Source organism: Trichosurus vulpecula, chromosome 5, assembly GCF_011100635.1.
Source record: "Trichosurus vulpecula isolate mTriVul1 chromosome 5, mTriVul1.pri, whole genome shotgun sequence".
In the NCBI taxonomy this organism is placed as follows: Eukaryota; Metazoa; Chordata; class Mammalia; order Diprotodontia; family Phalangeridae; genus Trichosurus; species Trichosurus vulpecula.
This window is the reverse complement of record NC_050577.1, coordinates 274,774,140-274,792,916: the sequence shown is the minus strand read 5'-3', so window position 1 is coordinate 274,792,916 and position 18,777 is coordinate 274,774,140. Positions and strand designations below refer to the sequence as shown.

General features: G+C 39.1%; 1 protein-coding gene across 1 annotated transcript in view; it reads left to right on the top strand.

The window, feature by feature from the left end:
* The window catches only part of DIP2B (disco interacting protein 2 homolog B), a 195,102-nt gene that overhangs the window by 94,821 nt on the left and 81,504 nt on the right, over positions 1–18,777 (top strand). The window contains exons 3-4 of the mRNA XM_036759013.1: positions 9,091–9,216; positions 16,341–16,466. Of these exons, the coding sequence (XP_036614908.1) occupies positions 9,091–9,216; positions 16,341–16,466 (252 nt within the window). The remainder of the gene's footprint in view (positions 1–9,090; positions 9,217–16,340; positions 16,467–18,777) is intronic.

The window sequence follows — 18,777 nt, the reverse complement described above, 5'->3', positions numbered from 1 at the left end:
TGTACCCATTGTGCTGCCTAGCTGCCGCACCCAGGTTCTGGGAAAGATGGGGAACAGAGCCGGAGAGATACTTGTCAGAGCCAGGCACAGTAGGGGTTGCCAGGCAGCCTGCAACAGCTTTCATGGTATTCTCCAGTTTGGTCTCCCATATGGCCAAAGCACCACTTCTCATTTGTAGTCCTTTCACATGCCTTACTGCTTTGTATTAGTGAATTCTTGAAGTATTTTATTTTGTTCTTTAGTTGTAATTATCCTCCTTTGGCTCACTAGGCTATAACTGGTTGATATCCTACTTGTCCATTCTTTACTTATAACTAGCCTAAATTTCCATGTTATTCATGAACATCACTTCAGGCTACTCTTTTTTGCCTGTTTTCATATATATCCCCAGCCCTTAGCCTTGTGCGTGACACATAGTAGACAGTAAATGTTGATGGATTGACTGATCCCAAGGCTGCATAGATGTTCTTGCCCTGCTACTTGATGTTTAGTTTTGCTCTTAGTGGAGCAGTGGGCCTGGAATTAGGAAGACCCTTATTCAAATCTGGCCTCAGATACAAACTGTGTAGCCCTGGGTACATTTGCTTTAGTTTCCTCAACTGTAAAATAGGGGTGACGATGATACCTCACAGGGTTGCTGTGAGGACTCAATATTTATAGAGGGTATAGCACAGTTCCTGGCACATAGTAAGTGCTTGGTCCATGCTTATTTCCTTCTTTAGTAGCTAAAGCTACTAAAACTACTGAAGAAGTTTAATGTCATGCCATAGGAGGTTTGGGAATTTTAATTACTGCTTTGTAGACTCAGTTTTTCTTAGCTTTCTTGTTGTCAGATTCCTATCCTGGCTTCTCATTGCATATTTTTAACTCTTTTTGTCCATTGATATTCCACTAGAACATAGACTAGAATATAGAGAAGAAGGAACCTTAGAGGTTAACTGGCACAACCTCATCATTTTACAGGAAGGAAATTGAGGTTCCAAAGTGCAGTGATTGCCTAAGGTTTGGTCACATAGCCAAGTAAATGGCAGAGCTGGGCTGGGCTGGCTCTAAACATAGCGTTCATTCCATTGGATTATACTAGATCACAATTTAGTGCTTCTTTTTCTTTGCTGCATTTTAAAAGTAATCTTCATCTTTGTTCCTTCATGGGCCATATTAACTCTCTTATATTCATCTGTTGTTTTTCAAGTATATATCTTAAAATATATTTGAAAAAAAAGAAAAACAAAATTTTTAACAAATATGCATACTTAAGCAAAACAATATCCACATTGACCATGTCCAAAATTAGGTCTTAGTATGCATCAAGGTATCTAACATTTCTTCTAGACCTCTTTTCTAGGACACCTTCACTTCAAGTTGCTTTGTTTACCTGAAATTTAGCAGGTTGAACAGTGAGTTCTTTTCCTGCCTAGAAAAGGCATACCATACCAGTTTCATAAGTAGTATCAGTAATACTATTATCTTTGGAACCCCCAGATTTAAAACTTTAGAGTAATTTTTATACTTATCCCCTTTATTTTCCGTTCAGTTTGTCCCTCAAATCCAGTTCAACAAGAATTCTGATTCCTCATAGTGTCTTTATATTCTGCCCTTCCTTTTAAGTTCCACAGGAAAAAACCCTCATCCCTTCATATCTGAAGGTCATGCTTAGCCTTCCTATTTCTAGTCCCTTTTTTCCCTTAATCTAATTCATGCTGCATTTAACAGCTAAAATATTCTTCGTATTCTACTTTAATCCTATCTCAGGTCTCTTCCAGCACTAAAACTCAATAATAACTTTTGTCATGTCCTTATTTAAGAACCAACAATGCCTTATTATAATGAAATCTAAACTCCTTACCCTAACTTTCTGATCTCCCCCTCAGTATCTGACCTTTTATTGTAAAATCTTTTTATTTTTTTTTCTAATTATTTATTTAATAACCTTCCTTGAAGGAGCAAGCGAATAAAAAGAACAGTCCTGAATCAAGATGACCTGGGCTCGGGTACTGCCCCAGCACACATACTGGCTCTGTGACCCTAAGGCAAGTCAACGTACTGTCAGGGTCCCAGACTCTGATGCAGAATGGGTGCTGACTTGGTAAAGGGAGTTTCCTCTTAGGGAAATTGCACGTGCCAATGAAATCACAGGCCTAGTCACCAGAAAACCTTTTCTTTGTCAATCTAATCCATGTAAGCTTGTGAGCCTGTCTTTGTGTTTTTTTTACATGTCATTCGCTCCACTGAGACATTCCCATACTATCTGTTCCTCTGTGTTCTCCATCCCTAAAAATATTCAATTCAGGGAAAATATGATTTTAGGTGAAGTAGAATTATCAGTGTTATAAATAGAAGATATTTTCAGAACAGTTGGTACAGTGAACAGGCTTTTGTAACAGTCCTCAGGCATAAGGGAGTCCTTTCCTAGGACTTCTAGGATTCCCTCCTAGTCGGGTTCCCTTATTGACCCTTACTTTCTCCAGCTAGGCTCACAGTTGTAGCCCCTCAGCGTAAGTGTGGCTGTCGGTAGGTTAAGACCTTGTCCAGGCACCCAGTTTATATCAAAGGAAAGGCCGGTGGCCCACCAGAGATTGGGGGGGAACAATTCCTTAATGAGGTCAGGTGGGAGAATAACATGTAAAACAGTTGGAATCAGTTCAGTGAGAAACTTTATTCAAGCTATGGGAAAGAAAGGAAAGGGAGAGGACAATACACAATTCAGGCATACGCACTAACCAACCTAGAGTGCAATCCATGTAAGAGCAGTGCTGCGTTGGGGGGCATTCAGGTCCATTCAACAGGATGGGGGAGTGTACCACAAGAAGGTCTCCTCTTGCTTGAGGGAAGAGGGTGCCCCAGAGTACCCTTCTGAAAGTTGGATTCTTACACTCTGGTTTTGGATGACCTCATTTTAGCTGGCCAAATGGTGTATCAGGGCAAAATATTATTGGGGGCGGGGCTTATTATCAGGGAGAAAAAACAAGGTGGTGGTAGACAAAATATTATTTGGGGAGTTTGAGTTATCAGAGAGAAAAACAACCTGGTGGTAGATAAAATGTTGTTTGGGGGACACAGCTGTACTAACCTTTGAAAAATGTTATTGCCATTTTTCCATGAGTATGTTCTGTCTACTTACAGCTTCCCTTAAGAGGAGACTGTCAAGATGGCCTCAAGACCATTAGACCAAATCTTTTAACAATGGTTTTCATGCATAGATTTTATAAGCTACAGTCTCCCCTTAAGGGGAGACTGTCATGGTGGTCTCAAGACCACCAGGCCTAATCTTATAACATTCATCTCTAAAAGTGCTCAGTTGTCTTTAGGTGAAACAGAATTACCAGTTTTGTCAGTAGAAGGTGTTTTCTTGGGCAAGCAAAATTCACAGGACAGATTATAAAAATCGTTCTCTACAAAGAACTGAGACTATAATTTTCTGAATGGTTCTGTTTGAAATGACCTGAAATGTGATGGATTCTTGGCATACCAGGTTGTCAGATGTACCTCTGAAGTTCATCATTGGTAGGCAGGAGAAATAGAGGGTTGGTAGCCAGAGGACAAGAAGAAAAAAAAATCTAGTAAGAGAGGCTAACTTGCCATCCCTACTCCCTCCCCCTCCCCCGATATAGTTTGAGATCTACTTGGAGAGATGACAGTTCTTAGATGAGTTTAGATAGTTCTAAATGTAGAAACTATTGTTCACAACTGGAGGAGGAGGAGGAGGAGGAGGAGGAGGAGGAGGAGGAGGAGGAGGTAGTACAACCCATGTTGCTAGAGCAGAAGTTCTTAAGCCATTTTTGTGTCCTGGATCCCTTTGACAGTCTCACTAAGCCTATGGACCCTTCTCAGAATAATGTTTTGAAATACTTAAAAATAAAATGCATGTATGCAGTAATAGCAACATTGGGCGATGATCAGCAATGATAGACTTAGCTCTTTTCAGTAATACAGTGATCCAAGACAATTCCAAAAGACTCATGATGGAAAATGCTATCCACACCCAGAGAACGAACTATAGAGTCTGATGCAGATCAAAGCATGCTATTTTTACTTTTTTTTGTTTTTTCCCCCGCCATGTTTTTTCCCTTTTGTTCTCTTTCTTCTTTCACAACATGACTAATGTGGAAGTATGTTTAACATGATTGCACATGTATAACCTATATCAGATTGCTTTCTGGCTTGGGGAGGGGAGAGGTGAGGGAGGCAGGGAAAAAAAATTGGAACTCAAAATCTTATGAAAAAATGAATGTTGAAAACCATCTTTACATGTAATTGGAAGAAAATACTATTAAAATAAAATGCATAGGATTACAAAGGAAACCAATTATATTTAAAAATACCAAAATATATTTTCGTAAAATCACAAATTCACAGACTCCAGGTTAAGAATCCCTGGTTTACAGGAATGCTGATGTGTTTTATATCCTACTGCTGTATTGAAGTCTCAGTTTCTTTGCTATTTCTCTAGGATATTGTAAATAATCCTTCATGTCATAGCAAACAGGAATAGTTACGTCTTATCTTTGCCTATGTTTATGCCTTTAATTTCTTTCTTTTGCCTTATTGCTATAGCTAATGTATGTCAAATAACCAAGGAGAAAGAGCATTGCCTGTAATAACCTCTTAATTGATCTCCTTGTCCCCACTCTCTCCTCTCTCCAGTCATTTTCCACATAGCTTCTAAACACAGGGCTAACCATGGCATTTCTTTATTCAGTAACACTCCATTGGCTCCCTCTCTTCTCTGTGATAGAATACAAGCTCCTCAGTTTGTTTCTAAAGCCCTTCACAATCTATCTCTACCCTACTTTTCTCTATTACATATTATTGCTCTCCTTCATAACCCTGCAGTCCAGCCAGACTGACCTCCTTGTCTGGCTGTGTATTATTCCATCTCCCAACTCTTTGCCTCTGCGTGGCTTTCTCCCCTTTCCATGCCTAAAATATACCCCTTCCTCAGTGCCGCCTCCTCTAACATTCTTCTCCTAAACACTTCTCACAGGCACTCTGCCCAGAAATTTCTATGTGTATATTTTTACTTAAATTTTGCATCTACATGCTGTTTTCCCCCAGTAGGGATGGTATAATTTTTTTCTTTGTATCTCCACTCTTGTATAGCACCTGACACATAGGAAGGACCTTGTTGAATGGAATGCTCAATTAATGAATATTCGTATTTCCATGGTGTATAGTTGAAGAACTCTTGACTTATGTCATGTGAATCACTTTTCCCATCAGTTGACAGTTTGATAATCTTATAAAGTCTTGATTACATATCTTGAGTTGCTGTCTTTCTCTGTTCCTCCCATGTGCCGTGTCTCACTTCTCATATTCCCACATACTGATCCATCACTATATTGGGCCCCATCTTTGTTTTCCCTTCACTAGGCCCTCCTCACCAATCTTGTTACCCTTTCCTGTCCAGTCATTATTTTCCCACATCCATCCTAATTTGTTCTATTTTTAAAAGCCAAAGTGAAAAGCATAAATGAGTAGGAGAGATGAAAATTTCCTAATACCTTAATATTCTAATTTTTCTTTTAATCCCACCAGGCAGAGTGGTTTTGATCTGTCTTTGTGTACTCATCATTGACCCCTTAGGCTAAAACTGTTTTGCTGTGGGTTTTGGACTAGGCCTGAAATTTTGTTGTAGGAAGCTAACAGTAAGGAACTTCCTGTATCAGTGCAGAGCAGGACCTTCCCTAAGGCTGAGGGAGTTGCCCCTAGTAGTTGTGAGGATCTCACAGCCACAAAGCTTTACAGATGGGGAGTCCAGGCCTTCTTGACTGAGAGGCTAGCTACTCTGTCTGCTCTGCTTTTCTGCCTCTCAAGGCTGTGACTACTGAAGGTAATTAGAGTTTTCTTTTGGTGTCATAGAAACTGCTAATTAGTAAAAGAATCAGTGCTAGATAATTATGTAGACATATTCATTAACATGCTGTGGTGGAAAGTTCATGCTGAAGTCAGAAATAGCAGTTTACTTCCAAACTTCATTGAGTGTCTGAATGAGTTGAGTATAAGCCAAACACTTTTTCCCTCTTCGTGTCTATATAAGAAAAGCTGTTTGTGTGTGTAACTTTTAATTTCCTTCCTGAACGCAAAATGTTATTGTAAAAATAGCTCCTTTCTTGTTTTTGTTCTCTATTTTTAAATCACTCAGAATATGCTTTTTGAGTGGTTGTTTCATCAGTAGACGGTTGAAGCCTTACATGCCTTGTCTAAAAGAGGTCTTTTGCAGAACTCAGCATTTCTTTGAAAATACTATATATTGCCAGTGCAAATTTAGAACACATAGTTGGTTTCTTCTTTTTAAGAGTCTGGCTATGTGTTTTTGTGATCCTTGGGCAATAAATAAGAGTCAGTGTAAAGTGAGATAGAATAGTGGAATGGTCTTATTGTTACATGACCTGAGTTCCAAATCCTGGCTCTGCTATTTGTTGAGTTATATGATGTTGCGTAACTTCTCCGAGACTCATTTTCCTTATCTGTAAGATGGGGATAATGATATTCACATTAATCATGGGATTATGAGGAAAGTGTTTTGTAAATCTTAAGATTTGCTGCCTCTGTGGGCTTAGAAACCTGAAAAATGGAAAGGGCTGGGGGAGGGGAGGGGACTTACTCTTGAATAAAAGCTTGAGGTGCTCTTCTGTCGCTCAAGTGCTTGAACAAGTACGAGAACTTTGGTACTTGTATTTGGTATTTCTGAGACCCTGGTGGGCAGGTTTACTTCCTGATTCATGACTGTGTTCTAGATAGGCTTTTTTAGATAGAAGTGTTAGTATGCTAGACATCATATATAAAATACAGTTCTATCCCCACTGTTTGTAATCTTGTCAGATGGATGAGACATAAACATGTGAAAAGATGGTACAAGATGGTAAATGTTGCCAAATGAGAGGTATAGTTAAATTCTCTAGGAACTTAGAGAAGGGAAGACATCAATTCTAATTGAAGCGGTCAAGGTAGGTTTCATAGAAGAGAGAATTTAAGCTGTGTTTTGAAGGATGTTCATAAACCCAAAGAAATCTGTCCCCCATCATTCTTTTGTTTCTTTTTAATGGACCAAAATGAGTTTTAACTTTTTTTTCAGCTTAATAAGTTCCTGATGATTTTCAAATGTACTCACTCACCAGTCTTCAGTCTCAGTAATAATCCTCTTATGGCTAAATACAGTGGCCTTTTTTCTGTCCTCATTCTTCTTTATTTACTTCTGTAGTATTTGACACTGACCACCTCCTTGACCCTCCCCTCTCCCTTAGTTTTTGTGACCTATCTAACCAGTCTTCACATTTCTTTTGTTGACTTTTCGTCCTTTTCTTGTCTCATAATAAGTAGTTGTTCCCGAAGATTCTGGCATTGGCGCTCTTCTCTCTTTCTTAAACCTTACATCATATCTCTCAGGGATCTCATTCACTTCCCCATTTCACTTTGTCACCTCTTTGGGGATAACTCCTAAACCTCTGCTCTCATTCCAAACCTTTCCTCAGAGCGCTCCTGTCCTATATATTTAACTTCCTGTTGTATACCTCCAAATAAATGCCCAGCAGCACATCAGATTCAGCCTGTCCAGATCTCCCCCACAAAACAAAACACCCGAATTCTTCCTCTGACTTTCCTTTGCCTGTTAATAGCTCCACCATCCTCTCAACTTATTCCAACTGAGATAACCTCAAAGTTTTCTTTTACTCTTCCTTCTCACTACTCACATAGAACACTTGCCAAGCCATGTTGATTCTACCTTGGATCTATCTGTAGCCTTTCCACTTCTTGTGTGGTCACCATAGTGCCCTCATAGGCCCTCATTACCTTTCACTTAGATGGCCATCTTCATCTCTCCTTTCTCTAATCCATCTTTCTGCTGCCCAGATATCACTCCTGTGTTAAAAAAAAATTTTCACAATCTCCACTGACTGCCAAATAAATATAAAGTCCTGATCCTGGTATTTAAGGCCTGCTATCTTCTGGTGAGGATCTACTTTTCCACCCTCATTCTACTCCACTTCAAATACCCTCTTGGGGATGTTTAGTGGTTTAGTTTGACTACTCTTCAGCCCATATTCTTATCCTGCCCTCTCCTTTCTCTGTATTTTTTTCCACACCATCTACCATGCCTGAATTGAACTCCTCTCATCTCTGTCTCTGTCCGATATAATACCTTCCATTGCTTAAGGACCAGTTCAGGTTCTGTCTCTCCTCAGCCTTTTCCTCCAGAGGTAAAAATGATCTCTCCCTCCTTAAAGTTCTCATACCTTTTTATCTCTCCTTTGCACATGTCAGTTATTTGTATACATTTAATTTCCCCCATTGGAGAGTTAAGTCTTTGAGAGCAGGATTTGTGTTATATGTTTCTATTTCTAGTGCCTTTCATGAATAAATGAACATAAATTTGTTAATCACCTACTATGTGCCAGGCATTGTGCTGGACACTGAGGATAGAAATACAGAAACAGTACTTTCTCTGGAGTTTACATCCTAATAGGGTGATGAAACACATATTGAAGAGTGGGAGCCAAGTGTTGGTGTGAGGAGTAATAAGAATTGTGTTGAGAAGAGTAGTATGGTAGATTGTCACAATCTTGCCAGTAGTGGTGATTCAATTATGTTCCCAGATGGCTTGCACAAATGATGGCAAGGCATCTGAACTGGAAAAGCCCTGGTTCTCTAGTGGATTTTTGGATAAGGATATAGTCAATACTTTTTATATGTTTGAACAATAGAGTTGTTGAATGAAGAAAAAGTTGCCCTATTCTAGAAACAAGCAGAAATAGGGTAATTTACATTTTCATATAGGTAGCAATTTAGGAGCTTTTAATCTTTCTCAGTAATAGCATTTTTGCACTCATTTTCTGTATATTAAGGGAAGCTTAAAACTTTAGACCACTTATGAGCAAAGGAGCGGGTTGTGGCAGAAGTAGAAAATATTGTTTATTTCATTTTTTTAATCTTAAAAATATCTTTTGGGTATTGCAGCTGACCAAAAGATTTTCCTTTTGTTTTTATTGTTTTTTTCCCCCTTTTTCCTACAAGGTGACATCTTTTGACCATCATTACTTCGGTTTGTTTTTATTTAAGTATGAAAAGTCTTCCGCACTTTTTTCCCTCTAGGGATTGATTCCACAGTTCAAAAGGAACACAAAAACCAGACAGCTCCATCTGCAGCACCAACCTCAACCCCTTCCAAGTACCACCGAGGTCGATCTGGGGGAGCTAGAGATGAGAGATATCGATCAGGTAAAGAATGAACAAGATTATTGGTTGAATGTCCTCGCTGGTGTAAGTGTAGACTAAATATCCTAACAGCTTCTAATTTTCAGTAATTTAGGCCCTAAAATCCTAGCTGATGTGTAATTATGCATTTGGGGTGTCCAGACCAGTGATTTTATCTCTGCAAGTCGCTTCCAATTTGGAAACGCCTTCAGTAATACATATCAGCAACTCATCTGCAACTTAGAACCATGGTCTCCAAAGTGAGGCCAGTGATATGACCCTAAGGGATATGTGATTAAGTAATCAGAGAGTGGAAAGACAGATTGGATCCCACTGTCTCAAAAATCACCAGTCATGGAGTTTGCCTACAACACAATCACGGATCAGCCTTGTTATTCCCCCACTCCCCACTTTCCTCTGTACTGTATAAGCTCCCAACCTCCTCCATCCCGAGCCAAGCTCTGAGAGCACATATAACCTAGTTGCTACATGTATACCCACAGTAGAAGTTGAGCAGGTACCAATTGGAAAAATCCCTACCAGGTCCTAGATCACCTCTTGGAGGGTAAGTAATACCTCCCCCCTTTTTCATTTTGGGTACGACAAAAGAATAGGCATATATGAGTCGTCATTGCACATATCATTACATCGTGTTTTCCCCCAAGTCCACACCTTTTCCAAATTTTTCCTGTTACTGTCAAAGGCACTACAGTCTTTCCTATCACCCAGGTTCATAGCCATGATGTCACTGTTGACTCCTCACTCTTCCTCACCCCACAGAGCTAAAGAGTTTCCAAAGTGTGTTGCTTCTACTTCTGTAACATTTCTTGCATCAATCCTTTTCTCACTTTCTGCATAGCCACCACCTTTCAGATTATTATTTTTTTAATAATAATAATTATTATTACATAGCTAACATTTATGTAGTGCCTACTATGTGTTAGGCAAACACTATCTCATTTGATGTTCACAATGACCCTTCAACCTAGGTGCTATAATTATCACCATTTTACAGATGAGGAAACTAAGGTTAAGTGACTTTTTCTGTAGCTAAGAAGTGTCTGAGGCTGCATTTGAACTCAGGTCTTCCTGACTCCACTGCTCCACAGTAGCCTCCTTATTGATGTTTTGGTCCATGTTTTACCCTTCTCTAATCCACCTTTCACTCAACTGCCAAAGCAGTGTTTCTAAACCACAGGTCTTACCATCTCACTTTTTTACTTAATAAAATCCTGTGGCTGTCTATTGACTCATTGACTCCAGGGTCAGATATTATTTTGCCTTTTTCTGTCTTTTAAAATTTCTGTCTTTTTGTGTGAATTTTTTAATATATACACTTATTACTACAGTATTATATGCATAAAATTTATAAATAATTAATTAAACATATGTTGGGGGTGTACACTTGGGTATATGATCACAAAAGTTTGAAGACCACCATCTCAGAAAGTTGCTCTCAGGGGTGCTCTCAGATTCATTTCCTTGACTAAGGTCAGACAGCTGTGTGTCACAGGTAGAACTGGAACCCAGGTCTTCAGAGCTCTTATGCTGCATAATAGTATGATAGAAATTGGAAAAAATTAGTTTTCCAACTCCTGTGTTTCCAAGCAGAACGGATGACCAAGGTTAAAGGAGCCAGGTTCAGGGGGTTCCTCAAAAGTTAAAATATATTGTTACGGTCCCTGAAATCAGGACATGTGTTAATGTGGAGAAAAATATAGAGAAGAGCTGAACATTTAAACTTTCAAAAAATGGAGGGTGGGGGGAGGCGACAGTGTTCAGAGGAGGCAGGAGAGAAACAAAGAAAGCAGTCTGGCATCGTTGAGAGGGTTATGGACTATGTTTCACCAAAGGGTCAAGGAGGGGAAAGGAAGAGAGCGTAGCTAGTGCAGGGATGATTGGCCTACCGAAGAACTAAGAAGCCAAAGAATTGGAGAGCTCTCTGAAATTCTCTTGTCGCAATCTATTATTATTTCACATCTTCCCTGCCTTGTAACTCCAGATTCTTTTCTTCATCCTCATGGATCTCGATTGAGAACCTCCAGAAGATTTTGGGGGGAGGAGGGAAAAGGGGGAACCTGATCTGTGATTTCATCAGTGTACGGGGTTCCAGTAAGCAGGCTTCCTTTACCCAGGCCTTTTCTGAAACTTGGTCTTAAGAATTCCCTGAGGACATTGAGGCAGTGTGTGACTGGCCTAGGTGTAAGGTGATGAGTACCTGCACCAGGGTGGTGGCATTTAGGGGAGCAAAGGGGAAGATTTGAAAAGTATTGCATAGGTTAGATCACCAGGCCCTGACAACAGATTAAATATAGGGGTGAGAATGAGGGATGGAGGATGACACACCTAGGTTGCAAGTCTAGGGTGCTTACTGAGAAGGGAAATGTGTAAGTGGGGAGGGTTTGGAGATAAAGTTCAGTTTTGAACATGTTAAGTCTGAGATACCTGCAGGATGTCCACTTCAAGATATTCGGTAGGTAGTTGGAGATGTGAGACTAGTGGTCCACAAAGAGGTTAGGGCTGAATAAGTAGAGTTGAGAATCATCAGCATACTAATGGTAATTGAGTCTGTGGGAGCTAAAATTGCAGCAGAACAAGTAAGGATCAAGAAATTAATTCTATAAGAAACTTGTGTGATGTTTCCCAGAACCATAACTGCACAGAAAAGTCATAGAGAAGCAAAGGGGCAAGAAGAAAGGGACCAAGCGGCAAAACCAGTATTATTGCAGGCCAATAAGCCAGCAGCCTCTCCTGGCATCCAGAAATGAGCCAGCTGTATCAGTAGCCTATAAAGCTCCTTATCTAGAGACAGCAAGAAGGTGAATCCTGTATGCTTGGAAACCCACAACGTGGATCTTAGAAGTAAACAGGAGTGACAGTGACTTGTCTAGATATAGAGACCCTCAGCCAATCAGTCAATCAGTCAGATATATATTAAATGCCTATTGTAGTGCCAAGCACTGAACTAAATGCTGAAGATACTGTAAAAAGAAAGGCAAAAGACAACTCCAACTCTCAAGGAACTCACAATTTAATGAGAAAGACAGCATGCAAACAACTATTTGTAAGCAACATATATACATTGGACATGATCAGCAGAGGGAAGGCACTGGAATTAAGAGAGATTGAGAAAGGTTTTCCGAAGAAGGTGGAGAGGAAAGAATTCAGTTTCAGACATGTTGAGTTTAAGATTACTACTGGAATCCAGTCTGAGATCTCTAATTGGCAGTTGCAGATGCAAGACTGAAGGCTGACAGAGAGTTTAAGGCTGGATATATAGATTTGAAGATGAGCATAGAAATGAAAATTGTATCTATGGGAGTTTATGAAGTCACCAAGTAAAGTAGTATGGTAGGAGAAGAGAAGAGGGCCCAAGACAGTTAGTGGGCATGACCTGGATGAAGATCCAGCAAAGGAGACTGAGGAAAAAAATGATCAGAACCAAGGAGAAAAAGTGTCACAAAAACCTAGAGAGATGAGAACATCTAGAAGAGGGTGATCGACTTGATGTCAAAGGCTTCAGGGAAGTCGAGAGAGATGAGGATTGAGAAAAGGCCAGTAGATTTAGCAATGTAGAGATCATTGGTAACTTTGAAGAGAGCAGTTTTCTTTGAATGATGAGGTTGGAAGCCAGACTGCAGAATCAGGAAGAAAGTGAGAAAAAGAAAGTGGAGGCAGTCAATTTGTCAGCTCTCACAAATGTTCCACTTCCATGTTTATGAACTCTGAAATTCTCTTATCACAATCTGTTGTTATTTCATTTCTTCCTCTGCCTTGCAACTCCCGGCTCTGTTCTTCATCCTCACCATACCCTCCCATTCTTTGACACCTTAGTTCTTTCATAGGCCAATCACCCCTGTACTGGCTGTACTCTCTTCCTTTCCCCATCTTGACCCTTTGGTGAATCAGTTCATCCCACCCCGCCCTCTTGAGTCTCTTTCCCTCATTACCATTTCATTAATCTTATCCTGCAAAGACTTAGACTTGGATCACTCTTATTATCTGCTTCCTTTATTCCTATACACATGCAGCTGACCAAAGGAAAAAAATAACAAAATTGACTGGGTCCACTACAAATTTGTGGCAAGATCCAAGGGTATGACTATTTTGGTGTGTAGCTGAGCTAGGGTGGAAGAGTAGGTCGCAGGAAATGAGTAAGTTGAGGAACTAGGATATAAAGGTGTTTGAGGGAATGTCATTATGAAGTTCAAGAGTTGAGGAGGAAAACACTAAGCCAGACACTGAACTCACTGAGGGAAAAAAAAGTGTCCTGGAGGTTGATAGACAACAGCTATCAGATTTTTCATTGGTTTGTAGATATGAATTGAGTAAACTTCAAAGGCATAGAAGTTACTGAGAGAGAGTCATAGAGGGAGAACCTGGAAGTGGCAATGAAAAGCAAGTAGTTTTCTAATTCCCCCACCTCAACCACGTGGTCAAGGGAAATGAGTGAAAGTGCAGGTAGTGCAGTTAAAGCGTGGCCAGGAAGGCTGTGTCATTAGGAGGGAGCCATGTCTCAGTTGTAGGCAAAAGAAAGGGGATAGGGGTAATTATCACAGAAAACTGCCCTGATATTCTAGAACCAGAGGGTAAAATAGAAATTGAAAGAATCCCCCGATCACCTCCTGAAAGAGATCCCAAAATAAAAACTGCCAAGTTCCAGAGCCCCCAGGTCAAGGAGAAAATATTATAAGCAGCCAAAAAGAAACAATCAAATATCATGGAGCCACAGTTAAATCACAATAACACAAGATTTAGCAGATTCTACTTAAAGGATTGGAGGGCTTGGAATGTGATATTCCAGAGGGTAAAAGAGCTAGGATTACAACCAAGAATCACCTACCCAGCAAAACTGAGTATAATCCTTCAGGGCAAAAAAAAATGGAAATTTGGTGAAATAGAGAACTTTCAAGCATTCCTGAGGAAAAGACCAGAGCCGAATAAAAAATCTGACTTTCAGATACAAGACTCAAAAGAATCATGAAAAGGTAAACAGAAAGGAGAAATCACAAGGGATTCAATAAGGTTAAACAGTTTAGGCTCCTACAGGGGAAAATGATACTTGTACCTCCTGAGAATTTTCTCATTTTTAGGGTGGTTAGGAGTATATGTATATAGAGGGCAGGGGTGTGAATTAATATGATGGGATGATTATCTAAAAAAAATAAAATTAAGGAGTGAGAAAGAAGAATGCTTTGGGAGATGGAGAAAGGAAGAAGTAGAGTGGGGTAAATTATCTGACATAAAAGAGACACAGAAGAGCATTTACAGTGGAAGGGAAGATGGAGGAGGCAGGGGGTGGGGACCATGTGAGCCTTACTCTTATTGGAATTGACTCAAAGAGAGAATAGCATACATACTCAGAGAGGTATAGAAATCTACTTTACCATACAGGAAAGTAGGAGCAAAAGGGAATAAGAGAAACAGGGTGCTGATGAGAAGGGAAGGCGGACTGGAGGAGTAAAAGTTAGAAGCAGCAAAATACGTTTGAGAATGGACAGAGAGAAAGGAGAGAGAGAGAGATAAACGGGGGAAATGGGATGAAAGGAAATGTATAATGATCATGACTGAAAAAAATTTACAGCAGATTTCTCTGATAAAGACCTCATTTCTCAAATATATAGAGAATTGAGTCAGATTTATAGAAATAGGAGCCATTCCTCAAATGATAAATGGTCAAAGGATATGAACAGGCAATTTTCAGACAAAGTAATAGTCATATGAAAAAATGCTCTAAATCACTATTAATAAGAGAAATTCAAACTGAAACAACTCTGAGGTACAACCCCACACCCTATCAGATTGGCTAATGTGACAAAAAAGGTAAATGACAAATGTTAGAAGGAAAATTGGGGGAAGATGGAGACATTGTTGTACATTGATTCAGCTATTCTGCAGAGAAATTTGGAACTATGCCCAAAGGGCTATAAAACTATGCATGCCCTTTGACCAAGCAGTACTACTACTAGGTCTGTATCTCAAAGAGATTAAAAAAAACTAAAATGCGAAAGGGCCTGTATATACAAAAAATATTTATAGCAGCTCTTTTAGTCATGGCAAAGAATTGGAAAGTATGGGGAGGTTCATCAATTGGGGAATGGCAGAATAAATTGTGGTATATGATTGTGATGGAATATTGTGTTATAAGAAATGATGAGCAGGATGCTCTCAGAAAAACCTAGAAAGACATATATGAACTGTTGCAAAGTGAAATGAGCAGAACCAGGGTACCATTTTATATATAGTAACAGAAATATTTTATGATGATCAACTGTGAATGATTTAGCCATTCTTAGCAACACGGTGATCTAAGACAGTTCTGAAAGACTTATGATGAAAAATGCTATCCATCTCCAGAGAAAAAAATTGATGGAGTCTGAATGCAGATCAAAGCATACTTTTTCTTTACCTTTTTTTCTTGTGTTTTTTTTTCACAACATGACTAACATGGAAATATGTTTTGCATGACTGCACATGTATATCCTATATTGAGTTGCTTGTCTTCTCAATGAGGTGGGGAGGGGAAGGAGAGAATTTGGAACTCAAAAATTTTAAGAAATAGATGTTAAAAATTATTTTTACATGTAATTGGGGAAAATAAAATATTAAATTTTTTAAAATGAAAAGAATGGGAAGGAAATGATTTAAGGGGAAATCAAGTTTGCTACCTGTGGAACAAAGCAAATAGTCCCAAGAGCAGTTAAAAGGATAGCTTTAGAGCAGGATATAGGGTGGGAGGTGGAGAAGGGGAACAGGGAGAGGTTAGGTTTAGGTAGATGGGAGTCAGGAAGGGAGCAGTAGGGGATAGAGAGCAGGATTTGAATAGTGACATCTGGTGATTCAAGATCTCTGAGATAGGGAAGGTATGAGAGAGTGAGAGTTGATTAATCATTGATGAATGACATCACCTTCAGGGTGGAGTCCTCAGGGTGGTAAGCAGCTCCTGTGAATGGGACCAGCTTGAGGAGCTGTTTCCTTATTGGTAAAATGGGAATAACAGTTCTTTGGCAACCTACCAAATAGGGCTGTTGTGTAGAAAGGGTTCTGTAAAACCTTAATGAATCCTTTAAATATTCTCTCTGTATAATAAGAATTTTGAAACATCTCTTTAAAAGGTAAAAAATGCAAAATGTTATTAATTTTTTCAGATATTCATACAGAAGCTGTACAAGCAGCATTGGCCAAGCATAAAGAACAGAAAATGGCTCTGCCCATGCCAACTAAAAGACGATCCACATTTGTCCAGTCTCCTGCGGATGCCTGCACACCTCCAGGTAGGTGTGCCAGTCAGGACTTGTTCTGGGGAGGTTACTCTTTAAGTATATTTTAAAGAACTTTTATCTTGCTGTTGTCACACTAAGGTGGCAACTTGCCTTCCCTCACTTCCTCCACAGTGTCAACAAATTTGGGCCTCCAAAGTAAGGGAGAGATTCTGTTCAATTCTATATCTCAGTTATTTAACATCTTTTCTGTCAGCAATGACAGTGGTACTAGTATAATCAAATTATAATCACAGACCAAAGGCTTAGAACCTAAAAGAAAAACTTCTGTGGACAAGTCGAAATTTTAATAAATATCTAAAATACAGCCCTTCAGAAACTGTTATATATTTTTAAAAATTATTCACCTGGGAAGGATGCTTTATCACTTTGACATTGTTATGAATAAGGGAGGTTTAAGTTTAATTTTGTTGCCTAGTATGGATTCTTCCCGTCCTGACATTGAGTGATCTGGCAGCAAATTTAAAAATCCATTTTTTTTATAATGGTTCCATGAGACCAGCAGAAACTAGTGGTTTCATCTCAACCCTGTTCATTGGATATAAATATAAATTTTTTTAAGTGTTGTTAATTGTTGAAGAAGCACAAAGCCCATCCTCCCAAGATACAGCAGATAGCAGTTCCTGGCTATCTCTGTTCCATTAAGAGTTTGAAGCCTTTTGTTTTACACAGCCTCTTAGGGAAGAGTGTTGAATGGAGCCTTCTGAAGCCAAGAATAGTAAATCTATTCCGAAGTTTCACAATTATTCATTCTAAATTTGTTCACACTTGATTGTTCAGTTTTCTCATACAAGTGCCTGTCTCCCTAGAACTTCACATTATTGGTAATAAGTCTATTTTAGTTTTCCTCCTATGTTGATCCAAACTGTGTATCCTGTTTTTGTTTTTCAATAGAAACTTTGTGTTGTGATCAACTTATATTCATACTAGTTTAGTTGTTCAGCTTCTTAGCACCGATCTATATCAATGTGAACAATTCTCTTTTAAGTATTTGGCAGCTTGCTAGAATATTTGGATGTGCAATGCAGCCATTAACTTTGTGTGTTTTTCTTTCTTCACATTTGTGGTGTCACTTTGTTTGAGATAGAAATAGCTCTGTGGCTTCAAGTGTTTCCCCAAAAGCTAATAGAGGGACCTCTGGTAGACCATTTCAGTAAAATATGTTGTCTCATAGTGCTTGCAATGAAACCAACTTAGGAAAATCTTGAACAATTTTCATATATTATTTGTGCTGTACTAGTTAGATTGCCATTAACAAAAGGGTTTTTCATTTGAGTAGCTGTCCCTCTTTGGCAAAGACTTTACTGTATTATATTTGAAAGTTAGATTGTGATAAATGGCAAAGGGTCAGGGTGGGAGGGATTGAGACATTGGTCTCAAAAACAAAGTTCCTCATAGTTAAAGAAATCTAGTTCCAGATAAAATAGCCTGAGCTCGTGGTTCTACTTTTAGATGTGTAGCAAAGGAGAATTCAATGAATTTAGAATCAGGAGAAACTTTTTTAAGAAATCTTTATTTGTAATAGCTGCAACTGAGTAGTAAATTAGAAATTGCTTTAATAACATGCCCTGGCTGTTGTCTTATGAGAACATAGTCATTTAGTAATCAGCATAAAGCCCCAGATTTCTAAATAATAACATTTTCAAGATCTTTCCTCTGCCTCTGAAAGATATAGCATCAATGTATTTCAATATAGTGTGCTTTAGTATTAGAAGTATTAGAAGATTCAGCCAGATCTCCTCAGTTGGCGAGGAAACACATTGTCTCCCTCTCCTACTCCCATAGCAAGAGGATTCCCAAACATTCATTTACAACCCAAAATCAAGGAGTACAGATAGAGGGAGATCCCAGAACAAAAGCAGGTAAACCCAGATCCCATCTCTTCACTGTCAGATTAAGGTACAATCTTCGTGAGAGTACTAAATAACAAGTAGCAAATAACAAAGTAGCTCTAAAGCCCCCGAGTCCCTTGGCTACCTGGTAGAGTGCAGGCTGTGGGTCCAGAAGAAATCAGGTTTCAGACAAATACAAGCAAATGAAAATTGCCTTCTGTGACTCTGCTCCTATTTAGTCCATTCACATTCACTCAAGTAAGTTATTACAGTGACCTTGCTAGGTGTAGACCAGGTTGGCCCAAACTTAATAGGCTAATGGCTTCAAGATCTTTTCATGTTTGTGGTAGCTAGCATTCACTGACTCTCTGATAGAGAGAATTTAGCTTCCTAGCCCTAATTTCTTTTCTTACCCTGAATTGTTATGTATATATTTTGAAGGGAAACAAACATCTTCTCCATAGTTTCTGGGA